Below are 15,179 nucleotides of genomic sequence, written 5' to 3'. Positions count from 1 at the left end.
ACAATCTACTTCTGGGTTTTTGTTATTACATTTGTTTTATATTATTAAGAGTAATTACACCACAGTGCAAACATGCTAATAAGTATATAGTTAGTACAGATAGTTTATAGTTTAGGGTAGTACTATATTTGTGGACACTCTTTTTGTAGTATTTTTATAGTATACTATTACTATATTAGCTACAAATTGACAAAGCTATCTCCATTAATTTGATCTGTCTAGAATTGTATGGGTTCATATTTTCAGAAAGATCAAAAACATGCAGCCCTGACAGCCCTAAAAACAACACAAAAGGAGTAATAAATCACTCAATCTAAGTATTTCAAATATTGAGGTGAAGGTACATTATACCGCACAACTATGCCTATTAGCTTGTAGACATTTTAACAGAGTCTTGTGTTACATTTGTGGGCATTCTTGATCAAGTGTGAGTTGCAGGATAGTCCAAAATGCTCTGCGATGATTGGTCATTGTATGGGGTGGCAGTAGTAAGTATTTACAAGGTATCACTTGACACTAATGAAAGACTTATAAATAACGTAATCCCCAAAACAGTGTGTTTATTGGGCACAGGCCCTTGTGAAATTGGGGTTCCAGGCACCTGGCACAGGACTGGTCAGTGGAAGTGGATGTTCCTGGCCTCAATAGTGAGCTCATGAGACTGATATGGGTCAAATGTTGCAGTACCATCCAGCTCCTGACCACACCTGTTGCACAATGCTTACTGTGGGCTTTGCATTCCTGCTGTGTGATATAAGACGCTCTCAGCACATCTCATTCACTATAGGCCTGTTTCTCTCAGCGGACTCCACACACCACTTTAAAAACAGGTGTAAAAACAATCACTGTTAATGTTTTAATTCCTAATAACTTTTTGTTGTAGATAAAAAAATAGAGGCGTCATTGCTTAAATAGAGTAGCTCACAGTTTTCTGGTTGTGACAGGTTTGGTCAGAATGGATGAGGATATCCTGTGGACCACCACTGTAGTGGACAGAAGAGCTGAGCTGGATAAGCGAGAGCAGGTATGGCATGTTTTGTTTTTGGGTTTTTTTTTGGGGGATTTGCTGTTTTAGATATTAAGCTGTGTGATTTTTAGTCAAATAAATTGCTTTAACAGTTGTTTAATTTGCTTAAAGTTAATAAGGGTTCATGAAAAAATAGATTAACATGAACGCCAAAATTACTGTACATGAGCTATACTGCACAAATAATGATTACACTTACTTTTAAAGTTTGGTAGGACATAACTCCAGGGTATTTATCAATGTTATTTTGATAACATTATTTTTACATTTTGCAACTTGCTGATGAATTTAGAAAATGGCTGCTGTCCAACGAAAAACATGTATCTGTGTTTGTCAGTTTTTTGGTTTTCTCCATGGTTTGAACCCTGTAACTATCCAGTTTCCTATGTAAATGATTCTGCATGAATAGTTGTACATTGACTTCCATTCAGAGTTAAGAATGTGTTTGCCTTATCCTGTAAAATCACCCTTTTGAAAATAATTGGACAGCGACAATATTACATAATTAACCAGACATTGTAATGTACAGCGCAGAGGTAAGTGCACAAGTAACTTATTGAAAAACTTTTTTTTCTTACATACTCTTTTACTTAAAAGTGAATGATTTACGTTAGTCATAAAGGCACTAGTTAGTAGTTATTAAATCATGTACAGATAATCTTATTTAGTTATAATGTATCAAATAATTAAAGTACAGATATTATTAGCACATGATAGTAGTTAGTAATGGCTTCTTCTTATTATTTTCCATTACTTCATTATCTACTTGAAGTATGTCAGCATATTTTTTCTGACTGGTGTGTTATGCTTCATGTTTTCAGAAGCGTAGAGAACGTGCACGGAAACTGGGAATTTTGTTAGTGGACAGCCCTAAAGACAGCACAGCAACGAGCAATGAATCACTCAATCAACGTATTGCAAATATTCAGGTGAGAGTGTTTCAGAGTTCCTATGCATAGCCATGCTATAGAAAAGATCACACATGTCCTATGTTGGTGAAAAACACAGTTGCATTCAAATGTCTGGGCACCCCTGGTCAACATTTCTTAGTTACTGCAAAATGTTAAGTGAGTAGAACTTGAACTGACTGTAAGTAAAGATTCGAGATTAGTGTATTATTTGTATATGTTTCGCACATTTTTAGAGTTAAAAAATAAATAAAATGAGCAACATTCAGCAGCTATGTGCTTCTCTAAACAGATTCCTAGCATTTTCACTGATAGAGGGAAGAATGGATTCAACACAATACCAGGAAATTCTTAAAAAAAACTTCACATCATTTATATATATATATATATAAAAAAAGGAAAAGAAAAGAAAATCTTTAATTGAAAAGCAGGGCATGCAAGACAGCCCAGCAATCTCACGGAACTAGAAAACGTTTGCAATTAAGAATGGGCAAACCTCCCCCAAACAAGAACTGAAGAACTGAGCTGGCTACAAAAAAGTGTTTACAAGCTGTGATACGAGGCAAAGGGGGTTACTAAGCACCAACCATGCAGGGTGCTTTTAACTTTATGCCTCGTGGATATCAGGGTTTTTTTTCCGCTTAGCTTTTCACAGTAACAGAAAGTGCTCGGACTCAGCATGTGTCTGTATACATTTTCACAAGTTTGCATTAAACTTTGCATAACTATAAGTATTTAAATATTTAAACAAGAAAGTTTCTTACTGAAATTAGTTATTAAGTAATCATTTACGGATTACAATGAAATAAGATGAAAACTGTCTCCTAAAACCTTGGTTAATCCTTGATTAATTTTCCTTACCATCTTTGGCCTATTGCAGTTACCACACTGTCATGACCTGTACCTTAGACGGAGAACTCTCTGAGATTCCTCAGTTCATTAAGTGTCACTCTGTATTACGACTTCTATTATTCAAACTCAGCACCCCAGTATCTAATGGTTTACAAGCTCAGAGGCGTCTGTGCTGGTCGGCAGCTTTATTAATGGTCAGAAATGAGCGGAACGCAGGGCAATGCTTCTGCCATAGCTCACACTGTGCTCGTAAACAGGAGAGGAGCACGCTGCTTTTACTGCCCTGCAGTAAATAGCTAAATGGACTCTGTTGGAAACAGCTGAACATTTACACAGAAGCCCTTAGTGTATGCTGAAGAATGTGTCTTCGTTTTAGTAATCGTTTAACCAAAGGTTAAAAGACATACCTTCAAGATACACCTGTACATTTTCTGACTGGTAATACTGTCAGGCGGAGGAGCGGGTGAGGAAGATCTCCTTTGAACTCAGACGTGAGATCGTGAATCTAGGAGGTGCTGAGAACATCAGTGAGCTTCGTTTAAGGAAGAAAATCAGGAAACAGACAGCTGACTCCCATGGTATAGTTGATGTTTCTGAGGTGAGCAAATTGAAGTATGTTCACAGGTACATACATTTTTTTATTGGTAGTTCTAAACATATGCACTACACCAACTTTATGAAGGCTAACTATTGAAAAACACTTGTTTGAGCGTCTCCAACCCATGACTTGTTTGTTATGAGAATCTTGTGTACTATGCAGGGACCTGTGGACCGTGAAGACTTCTTAACAGCGGCTGCAAATGGAAAGATCACAGTCATTGATAAGTTCTTAGCAGATGGAGGGGACCCAAACGCTTGTGATGAGGTGGTGCTGATGTACCTTAAAAGTCCATTTCAGTTATGATATCTCTTGCTGATGAATTGATTGGTCGGTTGAATGATCAAATGAATTATCGACTGAATAAATGAATGGCATTTTTCCACAGTTCAGAAAATCAGCACTTCACAGGGCCGCCTTTCAGGGTCATGTTATGGTTATAGAGAGGTTACTGGACAAAGGAGCAGACATCAACTTTCCGGACAGGGTAAGAGAACCATTGGAGATCATTGGAGTTGCTTCACATGTCTTGTGTCATCTCTTTGATTTAAGTGCAGTTTTGAAATAAATTCTGTTATCCTCTCAGTTGGACTGCACGGCTCTGCACTGGGCTTGCAGGGGTGGGCGTCTAGAGGCTCTCAAAGTCTTGCAGAGCAGAGGAGCTAACTTAAATGTCAGAGACAAGGTAATGACCATCCAAAATCTTTAGACTTGACTCGCTAACTGTAGGGATGCATTTTTTTTTTTTTACAGTAGCATGTGTTCTTATCGTTTCTCCTGCCCACAGCTCATGAGCACACCCTTACATGTAGCGACCAGGACTGGTCACTGGGAGGTTGTGGAGCAGCTTCTGGCCAGTGGCATCAAAATTAATGCCCAGGATAGAGTATGAGCAAAGTTTTGAAGCAACTTTGTGCTAAAATATATTACATATAATTTCATATTTAGTTGAATCATTTTTAAAACACAATGTAATTCTTCTATAGGAGGGGGACAGCGCCCTGCATGATGCTATCAGACTGAACCGCTACAAAATTGTCAAGTTGCTCATACTGGCTGGAGCAGACATGAAGATCAAGAATGCTGTAAGTGCTGCAGGTGATTAAATGTGGCAAAAAAAAAAGCTGGAACGATTCTCAGACCTGCTGAGATTTATTACCAGCATAATTCCATGTGTTTCAGGAGGGGGTTACAGCCATAGAACAGGTGAAGATGTGGCAGTTTGACACCAAGGAGATGTTGGAGAAGCTGGAGCAGATGAAGGAGGTGGGCCTGGCCTGAATGTCACACTTCATTCCTCTAAGTGAGCCTAAGGGCACTACAGCTGAGGAGACTGGTGTCTACACATGGCTGGGTCTCTGCTGCTAGACTGATACTGCTTGTGAGCTAAATTAGGTCTGAGTGCCTATTAGTTAGAGGTTTAACTATTTGTTTGAAACAATATTTTATTTATTATAAACATATATTTATTTAGAATCGTCTATATGTTAACTCACAGATTGCTACAGATTGTTATAGTGTTTCTGTTACAGCAACTAAGTCATGATTTATTTGATGACCTGATCTCTCAGGAGTCCCTGTCTTACACTTGACATCTTTAGCACCATCTCTTTTATTAAGTATTCATTTGACTTGAATAACTAAAATGCTGCATGTAAAGGTCTAAGCATTTCAAGCAGGTCTGAGACCTGTGTCCTATGACATTTGTTGCATTGGAGGGTTAGAATCAGTAGCAGTAGAATCATTGAGGGTCAATCAGTAACGGCTAGATTTATTACAGTAGTGCATTGCACTGATTTCAAGGTCAACTTTAACTCATGTGTAATGGCCCAAATTGTAATTGTAAAGAAAATGGTGTATTATGCATACATAACAAAATGTGACTGGATTGTAAAGTACAAATGTTTAAGGGCTTTGTTTGGTAAATACAAGCGAGTGGTCATAGAACACAAAGGGAGCATGGTTAGCATGTCTGCTTTGTCCCTGACTTAACAGGGGGTTTTGTGAAGAGGCCTTGGTGCATAGTTTCCTGATACTATCAGGGGGCACCGTTCTGCACAAGTGGAATAGATATAGTTTTGCCAGTCAAGTGGGTCCACTATACCTTGCTTTAGAATCTAGCAGTCTTCTGCTTCATCACTGTCAAACAGATAATATGCCAAAAAAGTTGCCCTTGACCTGTGGCAGAGAGTGCAAATCGATAAGTGGGCTGGTTTTGTAAGCACTACACACACACAAACATGCAAGTGTGATCCTGGCATTTGGCCTACTTACATGGTGACCTCTGAATTTCTGGCACTGTGTCATTAGTACATGGTGAGGAATTTCTTGCCACTGACACTGTCTATTAGAGTAGGATTGCTTTGCATTGTTCAACGGATCAGATGTGTAACAACACGCTGGCCCGAATATTGGAGGAGCGGGCCTGGACAGGAAGGTAGCCAGGCCGCCAGGAAAGAAAGTGCGGGTGGAGGGAAGAAGCTCTTTCTCATCCCTCAACATTCAACATTACTCAACGCAGATACCCTTGAGTAAGGCACTTAAGCCCCAGTTACTCCCCTCTTGATGAAGTGGCTGCCTGCTGTTTCGTGTGTGTGTGTGTTCACTGCCATGAATGGGTTAAATGTGCAGGGTAAATTCCATTACTGCTGGGCCTCTTTTGCATTGTGAATAAAGTAAACAGTATATTTACAGTCCTATGAAAAATTTCCCCATGTTTAATATATTTAAACAAATGGACACTTGATCTTCATTTAAACAATATGAAGAGATGGAGGTAATATAACTAAACACATACAACTAAAGAAATGTCTTGAGAGGAAAAAGTTAGGATACCCTATGCCCTTATAGCTGGTATTTCCCACCTTGGCTGAAATAACGTCAGTTAGACACTTCCTATAATGATCTACCAGTCTCTGACATGAGCTAGAAGAATGTCTTTCCTGCTCCTCCATGCATAATTCTTTCAGCTGTGTGACGTTTCAGCTTTAGGTTTTAGACTCTTTTTCTTCAAGCCCCCTCTGATACAATCAGAGAAGAATTCCTAGTGGATTCTATGGTGGAGAGCTCTTAGGCCCTACTGCAGAAAAGCAACCCTAAATCATGACATTGCCACCTCCATGCTTCACAGTTGATATAGGGTCTTGTGCATAAATGCTGTGTCTGTTTTATCCCAAACATGTCCTCAGTTACTGGGTGCAAACAATTCATCTTTAGATTAATTTGTCCAAAGCACATTATTCCAGATAGCCTGGTCTTGGTCTAGGTGTTCTCTGAAAAACTAGTCTTGCTCTGATGTTTTTTTTTTCTTTCAGTTGTGGCTCGAGCTGCCTGTAGATCCCATGATGACATTTTAGGCTGATTTTTTTAAATCCCCAGACTCATCTGCATCTACAACCTTCTTTCTGAAGGCCTCAGAGAGCTAAACTAAATCTCAGAGACAGGCTCCTTCAAAATCACCTATAATGATGTTCAAATCATCTGCAGCTAATGTGGTGCACCTGGTTCTAATTTTAGGCTTTTTAGGTAGTAATAAATGTAGGAGTGTCCTAACTTTTTTTATTAATTACATTTTACAAATGAACTATGAAACACGTCTACAGTTTTATTTGTTTAGTCATATTACATTTATCTCTTAATATTGTAAAGATCGAATATGTTTAAATATATTAAAAAAGTCTCCTAACTTTTTCACAACAGTACCTACACCACTATGTCCATGGTTGAGAGTCACTGATGTTGGCAGCTGTCCTGGGCTATAGAAGACTAAAGTTCATTGACATTCTCTTTGGAATGCAAAGCAGTGAGCTTATCAATGTTTCATCTGTGACCACGGCACAACCACAGGCCTCGCAGAGCCAAGGTTTGGTTAGGCTGCACACACAGTATACACTTTTGTTTCTCAGTGGTTTGACTTTAAAAACTGCTCGAGCAACATGAGTTAAATGAAAGCGTTAAACAAACTTAAGATCATTTTGAAAAATGAAGTAGCATCTTTTTTGGAATGTACTGACCTGTCTGACCTGGTTTAGCATGCAGTGTGCTAGTATGACCACAGGAGGGCATAGTTTGGTCTTGTTTGGTGAAATACACCCTGCCTGGTAAGGAAACACAAGTGAGTTCTGGCTTAGAGCTCACTTATAAATAGAGCTGGGCAATATGACAATATTTTATCGTATTGAGTTAAATTTTGTTATGATAAACACTGATCAGCTGTAGGTTTCATTACAGTGTAATTAGACTGGTCTAATTAGATAAAGAGCAGCAGATGTTGAATAAACTTGTGTAGGCTCTTAAATATTGTAATATAGTATTTTACCATATCGCCCAGCCCTATTCACAAACTCTTCACAATTCACAACTTAAAAGCTCTGAACTGTGTTGACTGGCTGCTGCGGTGGCATCACGTGATATATAGTAATACCGATCTGATGATTTGTAGGATATATAACCATAAATTAAGGCTATAACAGCAGACATCAGTCATTATTGCACTTAGCTACTGAGTGAACAGTAATTTCTGGGCAATTTAAAACAAACGCACATGTTTAAGCACCGCAAAGAAGCTTTTTATTCTTCTCAGAAACATTTTTTCTTCCCTTAAAAGTGGAAAAAAGATTTTTTTTCTCAGTTTTTACACTTTTCCCCCATTTAGTTCAAGTAAATACCAAAGATAATACACATTTTGGTGTCAGAGTATTTGATAAAGTGATGAGTAAAGCTCCTCTCCTCGATACTGTTCATAGTAAAAACAGTGGAAATACACTTAACTAATCAAATAAAATCTCTGAGAATGACCATTGTTAGTGGTGGATGTTATGGTATATCAACAAGTACATTTAAAAATTTTAAATATGTATCAGTTAAATCGTTTTTCTGTTTATATTCATTCCAACGTTTAGGTGCCCTCAATGTATTTACATGATAACATCACAAACACTTTGTAACTTCTAAGTACATGCTCTTATAATCCAACGCCATTATTTACAGAACTGCCATTACATGTATCATGAAAAATCTGCACAAAGTGCATGAACATAAGTGATTCTGATACACATAATGGTGATTATCATGTGAATACACGGTCAGAAGGAACACCTCTATTAGCTCCTCATATCCCAAACTGCCCGATTTCAATTAAAAGCACAAAAGTTTGAAATTAGCCAACTGAAAGGTTTGTGATTATCTTGATCAATAATACTGGGTTTATAACTCTTTTGAGGTATATATACACATTCATAAATTATATTCTGATATACTGAAATGGCTCACACAAGGCAAACTGTGCTAAAAACAATACTTATAAATAAATTAAGTGATGGTGAATGCATTAAATAACTGCTAAAGAAAGTGCACAATCACGGTCTCACAAAGGCAAAGAAACTCCTTTTACATACAAACCTTCATTTCCACCACTCTATAGCCCCATGTTGTTGATGGTGACTTTGGTTTGTCCATATCTAAGATGAAATGGTTCTCAATTATGCAGCAATTTAAATTTTGCCCATTGTTGATTTTTTTTTTTAAGCCATAGGCAACCAAGGCAGAGCAGCACTGAGAAACAGAGATAGAGAGAAGGGAAGGGAAACCCTGTTATCCATTCCTGAGGGTCTTCTGGAACGTACACCTTAAGGGAACCCCTCATCCAGATCCAGAAGCAGTTCTGCTCTTTAACATGTACCACTGCATTTACATGTAGAGTTTGGGAGGGGGGTTGGGGTTGATCTGAGAGCAGCAGTGTGGGAGTCGGGGTTGGGGGGTGGTGGGTGTGTAGGGTTTCCTCACTGAGGACTGCTGGTCATACAGAGAGGCTGCGGGCAGTGGAGGCGGAGCTCCGGGCCCTCTGCACCACTGCCTGGCTCTTTTCCCGTTTCAGCAGCTTGTTGTTGGAAAAGACCCCCTCATTGCGTGGAATGCCATGGGAACCATCCGGAAATGTCAGTAACCCTGCAAGAGAATCCAACACCACAGATCTCTATTTCCCCATTCATACATTCATACAAATTTGAATATGTTTCTCGACCCATTTGGCACCCATTTGGTTCTGCAAATAAACAGCAGTTAATGCTGCTTCAAACTAGACTCTTTGAAAACCACAGAAAAATGCACTACACTGTTTACCACACTCTCAACTTGTAAATTGTTTCAAGGAGACAGTAAAATATTCTTGAATTGAAAACTATTAAAAAAGTACAAAAAAAAACAGAACTGTACAGAATGATTATATGCAACATGCCTATACGAGCATGTGAATTTTAGATATTACAACTATGAAATAAACAAAAACATGATATTTCTGCGATAGGTTCTGATTACATGATTGAGGAAAAAAGTACCATGTCCTTCCACACGGCCATTTTTGAATTCCCCTTCAAACTTCATCCCATCGAACCTGCTGAAGACTCCAACACCTTGGAATTTTCCTTGGGCAAATTCCCCCTCATACCTTAGGGTCAGACACAGGGATTGATTCATGGAAAGTGACATTCATAAAGCTTTTCTGACCAACAAAGAAAAATAAAAGTATGAAGTGTCACAGTGCAGCCTATGTGATCTGATCACATGCTCTCTCACCTGGACCCATCAGGAAACACTAGCACCCCACAGCCGTGGAAAAGGCCGTTCTCAAAGTGGCCCTTATAGCAGGTACCATCAGAGAACTTCAGCTGCCCTACACCGTGTCTCTTCCCTGCACATTATAAGTCAGAAGACAACACATTTAATGATGTGAATGACAGGGTTGAATACGAGGGTAATCAAATGCACTGGAGGTTTGGCAGTAGTGGCAGTGTCTCACTGGTAATTTTAGGTTCCTAAATGACTATTTCTTTAACAAACCACTGCATTCAGCAGACTCTCTATTGTAGCTAAGAACTTTAATCCATTGAAAGCATTTAAAAGCTCTGTGAGGGCAATCTTGTTGAGTCATTGGGTGCCAGCTAATTAGGATTTAGCCTTTTTGGCAAATGTTGTGGCATTAACTGATCCTAATGCACAAGGCTATAAATACTTATAATAAAAATAGCAATGCTCTTATTTGTCCATGCATGCAGTCGTTGCGGCTTAGATCATACAAAACATGTCTAATGATTTTAGGTAGTACTACTATGCAACTATAATGCTACTATAAATACTGCATTAATGTCAACTAAAATAAGAGCATACCAAGACTGATAAAAAAACACACTGTTGGATCCGACACTGTAAAGTGAAAGCCAGTACAGTTAAATAACTGTATATACACCAGTCCATGTATATACAGTATTACACGTATAGTCCATGAAGTTCATGTATATACAGTAATACACGTATAGTCCATGAAGTTCATGTATATGCAGTAATACAGATATATTCCATGTATATACAGTAATATATGTATAGTCTATAAAGTCCATGTATATACATTAATACATGTATAGTCTATGAAGTCCATGTATATACAGTAATATATATATATAGTTCATAAAGTCCATTTACATACAGTAATATATGTAGAGTTCATAAAGTCCATGTATATACAGTAATATATGTACAGTCTATAAAGTTCATGTATATACAGTAATACATGTATAGTCCATGAAGTCCATGTATATACAGTAATATATATATAGTCCATGAAGTCCATGTACATACAGTAATATATGTATAGTTCATAAAGTCCATGTATATACAGTAATATATGTATAGTCTATAAAGTTCATGTATATACAGTAATATATGTATAGTCTATAAAGTTCATGTATATACAGTAATATATGTATAGTGCATCAAGTCTATTTATATACAGTAATGTATGTATAGTTCATAAAGTCCATGTATATACAGTAATATATGTATAGTTCATAAAGTCCATGTATATACAGTAATATATATATATATATATATAGTTCATAAAGTCCATGTATATACAGTAATATATGTATAGTTCATAAAGTCCATGTATGTACAGTAATATATATATAGTTCATAAAGTTCATGTATATACAGTAATACATGTATAGTCCATGAAGTTCATGTATATGCAGTAATACAGATATATTCCATGTATATACAGTAATATATGTATAGTCTATAAAGTCCATGTATATACATTAATACATGTATAATCTATGAAGTCCATGTATATACAGTAATATATATATATATATAGTTCATAAAGTCCATTTACATACAGTAATATATGTATAGTTCATAAAGTCCATGTATATACAGTAATATATGTACAGTCTATAAAGTTCATGTATATACAGTAATACATGTATAGTCCATGAAGTCCATGTATATACAGTAATATATATATAGTCTATGAAGTCCATGTACATACAGTAATATATGTATAGTTCATAAAGTCCATGTATATACAGTAATATATGTATAGTCTATAAAGTTCATGTATATACAGTAATATATATATAGTGCATCAAGTCTATTTATATACAGTAATCTATGTATAGTTCATAAAGTCCATGTATATACAGTAATATATGTATAGTCTATAAAGTTCATGTATATACAGTAATATATGTATAGTCTATAAAGTTCATGTATATAAAGTAATATATGTACAGTTCATAAAGTCCATGTATATACATTAATACATTTATAGTCCATGAAGTCCATGTATATACAGTAATATATGTATAGTCTATAAAGTTCATGTATATACAGTAATATATGTATAGTTCATAAAGTCCATGTATATACAGTAATATATGTATAGTTCATAAAGTCCATGTATATACAGTAATATATGTATAGTGCATCAAGTCCATGTATATATAGTAATATATGTAGTCTATAAAGTTCATGTATATACAGGCTACTTGCCTTCCTTCCATTCCCCACTGTACTCTTCTCCAGTCGAATAAGTAAAGGAGCCCCTCGTCAGTGTCATCCCTCCACCAACCTGCAAGCACACGCTACTCAGTACAGTAACACTCAGACCACAGTGTATCTCTCTCGCTTCAGTGTAACAACTTTCAAACGTCCACAGGCGCTGTTCATTTTCTCAAACCCTTCTGGAAATACAATATTACCAGCATTTTCACCAAAGACCCATCGAGACTAGACAAAGGGGAGGCGAGTATTTTGGACGTGTTGGTCCTGGGAGATCCACAAAGCTGTCACCTTAATGAGGAGGTCTGGACAGGCTTGCTGATGAATTAGCTCACTGCGTGGATGTTCACACATACAGAGCGGAGAAGAAACAAAGCCGCTAGCTAAACCGTCGTGATTTCAAAAGGACAAGTCTTAAGGAATAAACAAGGAACTAGTCTCAGGGCTGACTAGTCTTACTACCATACTGTAGCAGCTCACAACAGGAGAAAGGCAGCAGACTAGCCGTGAGCTTAGGGGCGCCACTCGGATCCCGCTGAGAAGCTCGTACGAAAAACACCACCACCATTTACCTGTATAATGTCCTCGTTTTCTCACAAGCATGAAAACTCTTTGAGGAGCTGTGTAGGTCGATTCAGGGAGCGAAATAAGACGTGGTGAGGGCTGAGGGCAGCAGCCTTGGCTGTGTTTCTCTCCTCTCTCCTCTCACACTCCTCTCCTGGCAACGCAGCGCAGCCACTCGCTGAAGGTCGGCTCGCTGTATTGAACGCTTTTCTTAGGGAAGCATTCAAACCGTATGCTGATTGGCTGGGGGGTTCACTACCGAGCAGCCTCGCTCCGCGCTGCCTGTCAAGGAATGTGATCGCATTTGTCGGGCAGGAGGTTAATCGGCGGCTACCGTGTGCAGCCCTGGAGGTAGGCTGTCGCCTCAGGAGATAAAAATGAGAGAAGACATGGTTTTAATCCCCTTAGCGAGCGGGTTTATGTCTTACACCCAGCTTTAAGTAACGAGCGTTGAGATAGGCTGACAAAAAGCCTAGCTTAGCCTATACAATACGGGTATAGGCTATACATACACTTAAAGGGCCCATGCCCTACATTTTCTAACGCTAACGAGGTCCTCGTCTGTCATTTGCTAGGTTTATTTGACCATATCCAACCTCTCTGTCCCTTAGATTTAGGAATGTTGTTTTTCTTTTTTTTTCTTTTTTTGTTACTTTGTCTGACTGTACTACATTACTTCTGTTGTGATTCAACATTTATTTTTTCTTTAATATTGATGGATTAAAATGAACATTAAGCATTAACGTAAGCGAGTAAATGTCTAGTCTGTAGTCTGAGTAGGAAGGCAGCTATATGTAAAAAGAAACACAGCTGTTAGTTTTAGTGACATCACAAAAAATAGTGCATTAATAGTCTATTTTTTTAAATAGTCAATTTTTGTAAATTATATAATAATTACATACCCTCTTGCTGTCATACAGAACCTTGTTTTGTCTCCAAAGTGGAAACTATAGGAGAAAAAGACTTTTAGTTTTATTTCAGGTGATTTGAGCAATTTTATTGGTCTGATCATAATGAAATAATGTTGAAATGTGAAAAATGGCAAAAATGGCGATTTCAAGATTTGTGCATAACAGCGATGGTATAGACTGATAACAATCATAAACAATATAATAATTTAATAGAAGAGTCCATGATCCATTCAAGGTAAACTTTCTCTGCATTTCTTTTATTCATGTTTTATGTTTCAACCTTTTTTGATGGGCAACTTTGTTTAGCAGGTTAAAATCTACCAACATCAAAATACGGAGGAAAATGACCGGACATACAATAACTGATCCAACGACCTTTTTGCCCCTCAAACATGTTCTCGAATGTGTACCATCCAAGCCCCCCTCCGAAAGTTAGTGAGCCTATTTCTTAGTGCATATGACCCACCAGCCTCTGTGATACTAACTCAACATGTTTGACAATTGATCTCTTCATACCACACAGAACCATCAACATTTTGAACAGGACTGGGTATTTATGGCTGCCTCTATAAACCTGAAGAGCTGGTAATGGGAAATGTCGATAAAAATCGCACCCTTGAGATGTATTGGTTTTAATACTGAAGATGAGTGGTTCTCGCTGTAGAACAACCATGAAATATATGGGGCTGTAAGTCAAACACGGACAGCATCACGAGAGCAAATGACCAGCTATTACATGAGCTTATTTTCTAAAGAAGGGTGCTATACGGTTGGCAGGGATTGGGCTGTTAAATGTTAAATGGTTAATATGCCCAAATGCTGTGTCTAAATAAACCAATGGCCTACACCCTCAGAATTGTTCTGAAATCAGTATTCCAGATATTTAAATACACTTTAAAAACCCCAATTTTCCTCCCCTTGACCTTCAGTTTGTAGTTTCCAAGCTCATAACACACACACACACACACAGGGGAAATTGGGGACTAATTTGACCTCTTTTAGTGATTATTGCCCTTCACTGGTAGTAAATCAGCATGGTGTTAATTCCGGAGGGAAATGGGCGGTCGGCTCCATATGCCCCAGAGTGACAGGATGGGTCATGCAAGCATCACTACACACGAGCGGCCATTTAGCACAGCATAATACGCACAGCAAGTACACACAAACCGCTCACACACACACACCTACACAATGAGTCGGCTCTCCTTGCAAGAAAAATCACAAAGGTCATCTTCTTGCGGGATGGGGGTGGAACATAGGTTGTTGATGGTCATCTCTCTCTCTCTGAGGCTTAATTGACCCATAATTCTCTCTATGCCAGAACATACGATGAGGGCTGTTGTGTGTGTACCATGCGTTCAACCAAGGTGAGGCAGGTTGTGCTGTCATATTGTCGTACTGACCAATGCTAAATCTCCAAATCTACTGCTCTGTAAAGTAGAACATTATGTGAGAATTTCTTTTAATAACATAACATGTTGGAT

The 15,179-nt window shown here is 37.9% G+C and overlaps 2 protein-coding genes across 4 annotated transcripts; one reads left to right on the top strand and one right to left on the bottom strand.

The window, feature by feature from the left end:
* Positions 1 to 755: 755 nt before the first annotated feature.
* On the top strand, positions 756 to 7,357 carry ankrd2 (ankyrin repeat domain 2 (stretch responsive muscle)). 3 transcript variants are annotated; one of them, XM_072676930.1, is made up of 11 exons: positions 756 to 830; positions 945 to 1,024; positions 1,849 to 1,956; positions 3,239 to 3,385; positions 3,548 to 3,652; positions 3,774 to 3,872; positions 3,972 to 4,070; positions 4,173 to 4,271; positions 4,372 to 4,470; positions 4,568 to 4,651; positions 7,085 to 7,357. In XM_072676930.1, exons 2-11 carry the CDS (start codon positions 956 to 958, stop codon positions 7,109 to 7,111), a joined length of 936 nt encoding a protein of 311 aa, XP_072533031.1. In that variant the 5' UTR covers positions 756 to 830; positions 945 to 955; the 3' UTR covers positions 7,112 to 7,357. The 3 variants fall into 3 exon arrangements, with proteins under 3 accessions (XP_072533031.1, XP_072533033.1, XP_072533032.1); XM_072676932.1 differs by having other exon boundaries at positions 4,372 to 4,483; XM_072676931.1 differs by having other exon boundaries at positions 807 to 1,024.
* A 574-nt stretch (positions 7,358 to 7,931) lies between these two features.
* On the bottom strand, positions 7,932 to 13,203 carry morn4 (MORN repeat containing 4). Its single transcript, XM_072676928.1, has 5 exons — positions 12,793 to 13,203; positions 12,212 to 12,290; positions 9,959 to 10,073; positions 9,721 to 9,830; positions 7,932 to 9,331 (listed from the first exon to the last, which is right to left on the bottom strand). The coding sequence occupies exons 2-5, from the start codon at positions 12,276 to 12,278 to the stop codon at positions 9,183 to 9,185; spliced, it is 441 nt and encodes a 146-aa protein (XP_072533029.1). The 5' UTR covers positions 12,279 to 12,290; positions 12,793 to 13,203; the 3' UTR covers positions 7,932 to 9,182.
* Positions 13,204 to 15,179: the final 1,976 nt, after the last annotated feature.

This window comes from Salminus brasiliensis, chromosome 4, assembly GCF_030463535.1.
Source record: "Salminus brasiliensis chromosome 4, fSalBra1.hap2, whole genome shotgun sequence".
Classification (NCBI taxonomy): Eukaryota; Metazoa; Chordata; class Actinopteri; order Characiformes; family Bryconidae; genus Salminus; species Salminus brasiliensis.
Note: the sequence above shows the minus strand (reverse complement) of the source record. Positions and strands in the feature narration are given on the sequence as shown.

Coding starts and splice junctions, on each gene's coding strand:
- ankrd2 (XM_072676930.1), top strand. CDS start 956: ATGGATGAGGATATCCTGTGGACCACCACTGTAGTGGACAGAAGAGCT. Junction 1,957..3,238: donor AACGTATTGCAAATATTCAG/GTGAGAGTGTTT, acceptor TAATACTGTCAG/GCGGAGGAGCGGGTGAGGAA. Junction 3,653..3,773: donor ACCCAAACGCTTGTGATGAG/GTGGTGCTGATG, acceptor ATTTTTCCACAG/TTCAGAAAATCAGCACTTCA.
- morn4 (XM_072676928.1), bottom strand. CDS start 12,278: ATGACACTGACGAGGGGCTCCTTTACTTATTCGACTGGAGAAGAGTAC. Junction 9,831..9,958: donor GTGTTTCCTGATGGGTCCAG/GTGAGAGAGCAT, acceptor TCTGACCCTAAG/GTATGAGGGGGAATTTGCCC. Junction 9,332..9,720: donor TGGCCGTGTGGAAGGACATG/GTACTTTTTTCC, acceptor ATTCTCTTGCAG/GGTTACTGACATTTCCGGAT.